This window comes from Lycium barbarum, chromosome 3 (assembly GCF_019175385.1).
Source record: "Lycium barbarum isolate Lr01 chromosome 3, ASM1917538v2, whole genome shotgun sequence".
NCBI classification, from domain to species: Eukaryota; Viridiplantae; Streptophyta; class Magnoliopsida; order Solanales; family Solanaceae; genus Lycium; species Lycium barbarum.
The window spans coordinates 129,292,750-129,302,617 of NC_083339.1; the positions used below are offsets into that span (position 1 = coordinate 129,292,750).

Sequence of the window (9,868 nt, forward strand, 5' to 3'; positions counted from 1 at the left end):
GCCATTAAATTCTATACATGTCTTGTTTGTGGAAATAAGCAAACTGAGAATTCATGAAAACACAGTTCTGCAGGTTTCCATGGTGAACGAGCGCTTTTTTTTTTTTTGCTGGTCCTTCGAATTTTGTTAGAGCTCTTACAGTGTTATTGCTTGTATCTGTATGCATGGAAACACATGTAAAACTCCTACATTAGTTAGGAGTTCTGGAAATAGGATTTTATTCTTGTGGCCAATATAATTTTTTTAGGTTAATTTGCAACAAGAATATGAGGAAGTAATTACAAACCAAAGCTAAATGACATGCATAGAATTCTTCTATATAAAAAAAAAAAAAAAAGAGTGAACTCGACTTAATATGGTATTACCGAATACCGTACCGAACCGAAATTTCATTTACCGATTACCGAATTACCGAACCGAAGTTCGAAAGTTCGGTATTTGGTATCTACTTTCAATTACCGATTACCGAATTACCGAACTCGAACTTTAAAAATACCAAACCGAATACCGAACGCCCACCCCTAATAATATGGGCTAACTCATAATATTACACACGAAATATGGACGGTTCAACCCGTTTTTGTTCGAACTATTTTCAACCAAACCAAATCCAACCAAACCCACCCAGTCACGACCAGCTCACGAGGTTTTCAAGGTCCGATGCTAATATCAGAGGGCTTTACACACTGATGTGGTTAATAATAGCTCTTCATCTTATTTGGTACAGGAAAAATCGAAGCATATACAAGCTTCTGGAAAGCATAACATGATGTATCGATGTCCAAATTATGATCAAAGACATCCGAGTGTCAGAAGAAAATCCTTGAACAGAGAACAAACATTCACTCTGCCGGATGTAGAATCAAATGAAAAAACAAGAGACCCTAAGTTTCACTAAGAGTCTTACAATTTTCTTATTTCTCCAAAGAAAAGGTCGCAACAAGCAAAACCAAACAAAAGTTCTAAATTGAAATACCAAACGACTTCTTAAGCTTCTCAACTTCCAAATATACGGTGGAGTAAGGCAGAAATTCTGAGTGGTGTCCATTGGCCAGATCATTTATTGCAGTAGCAAGCTTAGGTATCTCTTTTATCTCTTCACCGGTCAAGGTCCTGACAAACCTTGCTGGATTCCCAGCCCAGAGTTCACCACTTGGAATCCTCCTCCCAGGTGGAAGCACTGACCCAGCCTCAAGGATAGAGTTGGTCTCCACCAATGAACCTTCCATAAGGATAGAATGTTGGCCAATAATGCATTCTGGCTCAATTTGGCAGGATCGCAACAGACTGTATGCACCAACCGTAACATACCTGTCTACTAATGTTTCTGCTGGCAGCCCTGTCAAATGAACAGCAAAAGTTCAAGCATCACTTATTCCAAAGAAACTGCATGTTGATAAGGTTAGGAACATATAAAGATAGACAATATATCATTCTGCTTAGCTGGAAATCTTAGTTGGACTACTAAAGAACTCAGGCCACTTGAGGATAATGATAGAGGTTTTGTCACCTCAAACTGCTCCAAGAAAATGCCTTTTCTAAGTGAAATAAAGAATGTGCAACTACAGACAACCATGAATATCAACTATTAAAAGATTTCAGATGGAGTTGGTAAAAGATTCATCAACGTTGAAACATGTCCTGCTCTTTACTATGAAGATATCTGTAGGGAAAGAAAGAAAAGACGATCTTTATGACATTTGGGAAAAAAATGCAGGAACAGACAACTGCAGGATTGTAATTATTTTCTTTAACATTCACGTATGCAGTATAGAACTCTTAAGACCCCCCATCTAGCATTGGATGACATAATTCTCGAAAAGCCTTTGTTGGGGCAACCTGGGGAATTACTATAGACAGCCATAGATGGACCATACTAACAAAAAGCTTGGAAGGAAGCAAAGAAAGGATAACCTGCAGCAAAAGGTGCAAAAATAAAATTCGTTTTTGCACCTAAAACGATACAACAACATACCCAGTTAAATCCCACAATGTGGGGTCTGGGGAGGCTTTTGTAATCCCAAAACTCAATATATAAAATAATTAATATGAATTTTAGATTTCCATGAACATGCAACTTCACCAATTGATCAACAGGATTACAGTTTGCTAGATAGCCACATCTAGCAAAAAAACAAAAAAGTTCTGAACAAAAAAAAACTGACTATATTGTACTATGATAATATTTCCTCACTGTTTGCAGAAGAAACTTGTGATGTAACCCAACCCAAATGGAAATGGCAGAAGAAACTTGTGATGTAACCCAACCCAAATGGAAATGTCCAACGAAATTTCTACAATAGAAATGGAAAAGAAAACGGCATGTTCCCAGGCCGTCATAATAACTTTTTTGTAAAGAAAAATACCATAATAATCATAATATTAGGTTATTGCATTGGCAAATGGATGAGGATTCAAACACATCTCGTCTCAACATCCAAGTGCAAAGGGCATACTAATGCTTTAACACTACTATGCTTCAATTCCAAACTAGTTGGGATCAGTTATACGAATCCTCAATATCCATTCGGCTTCATTTAAACCAGTTTCATTCGCTACTCAATACTTTGTCTTTTAAGACAACTTAAGGACTCTCCAACGCTAGAGATTCTCTACATTTTCTACTAACATACAAATACTGAACAAACTAAAAGAACAACCGGCAGACAATAGACCGCTAAGAGAAAATATAATTTCTTCAGGGTACTTTTGTCATTTCAAAGTTACAGTGTGAGGCAACAGTCATTTTCTTCAGTCTTATTCTATAGTAGGATGAAATATGCAGCAGGGTCAAGATTTATGTGGTTACTCATTCCTAGACATCTAAACCAGCAGCATAAAACATGAATATGAGAGGCCCATCTGTTTAAGTTATGTTACCCCTTGAGAGGATACGGCATCACACAGCCCCCACCTACCTACCACACAGTAAAATGAATGCTTATGCTAAAAATCAGATGCTCCTTTTATGTTTTTTAATTAGAAAAACAATAATCACTGATCAAAATTAGGAAGACAATAATCTTTACCTATGAAATGAGTCAGATGTCCCTAGATGTTATAATTTGTTATACAGATTCTCCTTCCTGCATCTCCCTTTTGATAAGGAAGTCACAACCATCTCCCTTGTGGCTGCCTCATACTTTTTTTTTGTTTGTTGAAGTAAGTTGTTTCATTGAGAAAAGGCATCAAGCAGATGCATAATTATAGGGGCTAATTACAAATAGACAAAAGCAAAAGAGAATTATAAGCCCCTATACATTGGCTCCCTCTAAAACTAGGGTGCTAATAAAATCCAAAAACTGATCTGTACTAGTCACTGAGGACAACATTGTCCAGCAATAAAGGTTTACTAGACATTTCGCTTGAAGTGCATGAATGGGAGTGGTAGTTGAGGAACCATCAAAACATCTTCTATTCCTCTCGATCCAAATACACCAAAAAATTACAACAGGAATCATATTCCAGATCTTTCTGATGGTCTTATCAACTAACTGAAGACTCCAAGAAATTTGAGCTTCCCTTAAACTTTGCGGCATCACCCAACTTAAACTGAAAAAACACAAGAACATGTTCCAGAGGTCATGACCACTGGGCATTGAAGAAAAAGGTGGTTGACTGTCTCTGGAGTTGTGTTGCAAAAGAAGCATCTGGTGTTGTCCAACTCTAATCCTCTCCTATTTAGATTGTCTAGAGTAAGACAAGCATTGTTTAGTGTAAATCCAACTGAAGCATTTGATCCTCGTAGGCAGATTGGTCTTCCATACTAGCTTCCATGGCCATCTATCAGGAACTTGACTTTGTGAGCAGAGTTGTCTATAGCATTCTTTCACTGTGAAAATGCCTTTGTTTCCCCACCTGAGCCTGTCGGCTTCACTTTCATCAATATTGTGAGCTTCCACTTTTGCCAACATTTCCATCAAACTCCCAAGTTCCCAGTCTTGCACAAACCTTCTGAAATGCACATCCCAGTGATTGTTAGTCCTGTTTTGAGCAATTGTGGAGTCCTTATCCATAGCTATGTTAAAGATATTGGGATAATCCACCATGAGAGTAGAATTGTTGAGCCATCTATCCTTCCAAAACTTGATATACTCACCAGCCCCGGGTTTGAAATGTATTCCATGAGAAAATTCAGAGCCTAGCTTACTGATAAATTTCCAAGGACCAACTCCATAGGGTAGATTCACAGTATTAGAGCTCCAGTTGTCTTTCTTTCCATGCTTTGCTATGACCACATCTTTCCGGAGGCTACCATTTTCAGAACCAAATCTCCATAGCCATTTCATAAGTAGAGATTTGTTATGGATTGTCAGATCTTTGACCCCAAGACCCCTATTGCATTTTGGGAGCAAAACTTTGTCCCATTTTATCAGATGGACCTTATGAGTGTTGTTGTTTCCTTCCCATAAGAAGTTTCTCCTGATCTTATCCATCCTTTCTAGCACCTTCTTTGGGATGGGAAAAAGGGACATAAAATATGTTGGAATACTGTCTAAAACACTGCTGATCAAAGTGAGTCTTCCACCCAAAGATAGGTACTGGAGTTGCCAAGTAGACAGTCTCTTCTCAAATTTCTCCACCACCTCATTCCAAAAATCACAACACTTGAACTTGGCACCCAGGGTGAGGCCCAAATACGTGCTAGGAAGTGATCCAATGTTCCATCCCAGGATTTCTGCCAGCTCCTCTGTGTTGTTAGCATCATTGACAGGATAGATAATACTCTTCAACATATTGATGTGTAATCCTGATAAAGCTTCAAAAAGCTTCAGAGTAAGATTCAGGTATAGAACTTGGGACTTGTCTTCATCACAAAAAACTAACGTGTCATCAGCATAGAGTAAGTGGGATATTGTCAAAATGTTTCCTGAGTTTGAGCCCACACTAAATCCCTGAATCCATTGCAACTGTCTTGCCTTTTCCAGCATCTTGCTTAGTCCTTCCATAGTCAAGATGAACAAAAAAGGGGAGAAAGGGTCCCCTTGTCTAATTCCTTTCTGTGGTGAGAAAAACCCAACTGGCGCTCTATTTATCAAGATAGAGTATTTAACTGTGGTGCAACAATACTTGATCCATTTAAGCCATTTGGCCCCAAAACCCATTCTCTTCATGATAGGGATTAGGTAAGACCAATTTAACTTGTCAAAAGCCTTTACTAAGTCAAGCTTACACATGATTCCAGGGGCTCCTGATTTCATTCTCCAATCTAGAACCTCATTAGCAATTAAGGATGCATCCGTTATTTGTCTTCCTTTGATGAATGCATTTTGATGACTAGAGACCAGTTTACCAATTACTTTCTTCAACCTTTCAGCTAAGAGTTTGGCCACTATCTTATAACTGTGGCTGCCTCATACTTTTTCCTTCTAACAAAGAGCCTTTACACCCTCTTTACCTCATACTTTATCTTTCTACCAAAGAGTCTTGGTTCCTCTTACTCTTCCCTCTGCAACTCACCATATTCCCATTTCCTTCCCCAAGGAATCGCTCAAAGCCTTTTCTTCTTTTTCTTCTCATCTTGCCTATTACTTGTTTCCTTCATAATTATATGTTTGAGATTTACTTGTCTTTATATTTTGACCGACTAGTCAAGATTAAAGATCAGTGTTGTTATCACATCAACAATTAGGTTCAGTATTTGTCATCAGTCCTTTAGTCTGGTTATGCATGTGTATGTCAGCATAAAGACAAGTGTGAGATTTACATAACCCATACTTTTGGAGAACCCTAAATTACCTCAAAGATAAAATGATTACTAGTATGGGAATGAAACGAGTCGGATTAGAACAGAATGGAGGTAGAAGATTCATACAGGCTGCAGCCAACCCCAAAATTTGGACTTGAGATGCAAATTCCAAGTTGCTCTGACTTGGGTGCAGGTATCCGATACGGGTACGGATCCTAGTGTCGGATTCGGCAAAATCTAAATTTCAAGATTCGGGGGTGCGGATCCGGGTATGGATACAGGTGCGGGGATTCGGCTAAGAAAATTCAAAATTATAAAAAGTAACAGTTATAAATGTTGAATTCTTGGTTTCTCTGAAACACGAAGCATCAAAAATGAGACAAAAGTACTATAATGTTGTAGGTATGTGATTTCCCTTATCTTAAATCTATATTATCTTTAATTTTGAGAGATCAAAATCTCAATTTTTCCCAAAATTTGTCAATGACTCCGATCAAAGTATCCGAACTTGGTTGACCATATACCGGACATATCCCGCTCCCGACCCGTGTTGAGACGGGATCAGCACAAAAAACGGAGGGTCCGCGCAACTTAGGATGCAATTGATAGTTTTCTCAAATCTTTTTTATGACGGTAGTGTCCAGACCAACTTGCGCACACCTCGACTATTCCATCACGTACCTGCTACTTCTACCAGCACATGTACCAGGTAACTTTGCCCACTAAGACTTAGGTAGATGGAAGAAATCACCAAGTATTTTTTTGTCTCCACTAGCAATTGAACTTGAGATCACAATTGATTGATTAATTAAATGTTTTTCTTTTCAGAGTGTAGTGGATTCCTTTTCTTCTTCTTCTTCTTCTTCTTCTTCTTCTTCTTCTTCTTCTTCTTCTTCTTCTTTTATATATATATCAAGTGACTGTAGTGGATTCTTTAAAGAGATTAATGTCATGGAATGATTAAAGTCGTAAGCAAATGCGAGTTGTATTTTTGTTACACAAAACAAAAAAAAAAGTGGTATTTTCTACAAAGCCAAATATGTATGCTTGGGGATTGAAACATAGTTGTTAGACAAAGTCCTGAAAAGAGAGAAGTTGGTGCAATGATTCAGGCCAAATGTGACTAAAGGTAGCAGGCTAAAACCTGAGTGGACATTTATGTAATTAACCATTGACTTCCACAACTCTTAGATCTGAATCTATTCAGAGATCTTTCTAAAGTTTGCATCTGGCCTTAACAAATTTTACAAATCCCTTATATTGGAGCCCTTGACAAGCTAATTAAAACCAATTCTTCCAAGGTAAAGTATGTCAGTGATGCTTGCTGTTATAGGCAATACATTGAGAGAAACATGCTTGGTGTAAACTAAAATCATCCTAATTACCAACCATATTTTTTGTCAACATAACCTAACATTGTAGAATATATTTGACACACGAGCTTTCAAGAGCATGTATAGTTCCATAATTTAGATCGTATTCCTGCTTAAACACAGCACTTCATTTATTTCTGTACTCACTTCCTGTACTTCTGTATTAGTATTCACAGTGACTCACTACCCACTAGTAATATGCCGATCTAATACACAGTAACAAGAAATTAATAATGCTTATTTATAGCTTTCCTTATTTTCCTGAAGAGTTTTCTATTCAAACATTGTAAATCACTAACAAAGTTGTGCTTAAATAAAAAGTCAAGGCCCCCTTGATTCTGAGAGCCGAAGTGAGGCAAAGTTGTATTCTACTACAATGACCTTATCCTCCCGCTCTTATATCTAAGCTACGGCATAAGTTTCAGTTCACTAGAGCCCGTTTTCCATTTTCTAGAGCTTTGAAATTACATTTCCTGTATATCTTTGTTGCAATGACCTTCTTCCCCTCATCCTCCTTTTTGGAAACTTCACTTCAATACCTGTGCATTTTGCTTCTTGCTTCTTGCTTAAAGCCCCAAACCTTGAAAATTATCAGTTCCGCTTTAAAACAAAGAGTAAAGGGGCTTATGTTGTCTTGCTGCAGTTAGCATACCTTGGGTATCTACACTGTGCTTTATTGAGTGTTAAAAATGTCATTTGTGCTGTGTTGTGTTGTCTAGTCATTTTTACTTCACGTAAAAACCCCTCTTTTGTGCAAAAACAATATAGGTAATAATAACAATTCAACACTTATCCCAAATTGAACCAATTCGTTCCAACTTTATCAGATGTCTTCAAAGGAACTATACCCTAATTGAGCCAATTACCTAAACTATGATTCAATGGTTCACTTGACTTGCAAGCTTTCTACTTGTTTGAAAGCTTCTAACACAAATATATCGCGTCAATTATAGAACTCTAAATATATGAACACTCAACAAGGTTTCCAGATTCCTCGAGTTCACAAAGTCATTTGACTTTGGAACATGAAACATCATTTAGACTCAAAGGCAACAATCTTCACTATTTCCATAATCCTTCTAAACACAATTTTATCTCAGCAAAACGTCAATATAAGCACCTTTACATACTACCCGTTATCTCACAATATATACAATCCAGCTATCAAAATCCAACTAATTCACCTAACCAATAAATCGCCGAAATTCCCTAAACAAACAAAATTTTAAATAAATTGGAATCAAAACATCACTTAAATCAGCTAAAATACTACTCCCTCCGTCCCACGTCCCAATTTAAGTGTCTTTAATTTTCTTTTTGGTCTGTCCCAAAAAGAGTACCTCTTTCGTAAGTTAGACAATTCAAACATCTTACATGACAAGTTTATAACACAATATTCAAAACATTTTAGTCCATTATACCACATCTTTAAATTAGGACCACTAGATTCAATAAACTCTGCCTATACTCTCAAGTCAAACTAAGACGCTTAAATTGGAATGGAAGGAGTAGTGCAAAATAATCTCATTGCGATGAAATTAAAATATACTCAAATATTATCAACAAACAACATAAATATACTTAAATGTACCTGTAGGAGAAGACCAAGCAGCATGAATTACACATTTCTCCTGTACACTAGCGCAAAACCCTATTGTAATCTTATTAAGATCTCCTCTTAAAACGGCACCGTTCCACACAGAAGCACAATCATACACCCTCACCTGGCCAGCAAGGACAGCATTCGGTGCCACGTAAGCATCCACAGCCACTTTCGGGGCCCACTGACCTAGTGGAATGATTTGCCGCTGCCCTCTGTAGTCCCACTTCACCCGATCCGGCGATTCGTTAATCGGCCGCGCGTGTGATTCCGTCGAGAGACATCGGCGCGTGAGATTGCTGTGAGTACGGCGCGTGAGGTGACTGGAGAGAGATGTTGATATGATTCTTCGAGATAATCTACCTAGTGTCGCCATTGTTGCAGAGAAATAGAGCGGCTTATTGTGTGTGTGTGTGTGTGTGTGTGTGAGAGAGGGGGAGATTTTAGCAAATGGAGGTGAAATGAAATGAATCAATAGGGTCGTGGACTTGGATGTGTTTTTTGTTTTCTTTTAGGGGGGTTTGAGGAAAAGTGTGAAATAGAAATTGGAGTCCAGAAAGAAGGAATAATTCCACTTAGGCACCGAAAGGTTTTTGCTAGCTGTACGAGCGCCTTAAACAGTTCATAGTTACAATATACGTACTTTTATTTTAGGAAAAGTTCTTATTTAGGAACCAATAGGTTTTTTTATAGTTGGATGAGCTCCTTAAACATTTCAGAGTACAGTACACGCACAGTTAACTATTTTAGGAATAATAGAATATTTGATACTCAGTTATTAATAGTAGCTTCTAATTTTTGTCTTTGTGATATTTGGCCAAACAGATAGGTTGAATATTAACCAGTGTTTTAAAAGGCAGTTCTGGGACTCGCCTCGGGGCTCGCCCCGGGGCGGGGCACTAGCAAAATGCCTCAGGGCTCACGTGTGGGGCTTAATTCCTGTGAGGCTTACGCCCTAAGCGCCCGATTGTACGCCCTAAACACGTCTAACGCCCAACGTTCAGGGCTCGCCTAACAGTTCTTACACAATTATATGTTAAATTCCTTAATTAAAACCGTTGACCCTCATAATTCTTTAACAAATGGTTGATACTTAATAATTTTTCATTTACCGAAATAAGAAGATTGGGTATAACTCAAATAACAAGTCGTAGTATTGCATATTTACTATATGAGAACATCGTGAGGGTGAATATCACTTAATAT

General features: G+C 37.9%; 1 protein-coding gene across 1 annotated transcript; it reads right to left on the reverse strand.

The window, feature by feature from the left end:
- Positions 1-692: 692 nt before the first annotated feature.
- On the reverse strand, positions 693-9,154 carry LOC132632461 (gamma carbonic anhydrase-like 2, mitochondrial). The gene is made up of 2 exons (XM_060348402.1): positions 8,654-9,154; positions 693-1,339 (listed from the first exon to the last, which is right to left on the reverse strand). Exons 1-2 carry the CDS (start codon positions 9,036-9,038, stop codon positions 963-965), a joined length of 762 nt encoding a protein of 253 aa, XP_060204385.1. The 5' UTR covers positions 9,039-9,154; the 3' UTR covers positions 693-962.
- Positions 9,155-9,868: the final 714 nt, after the last annotated feature.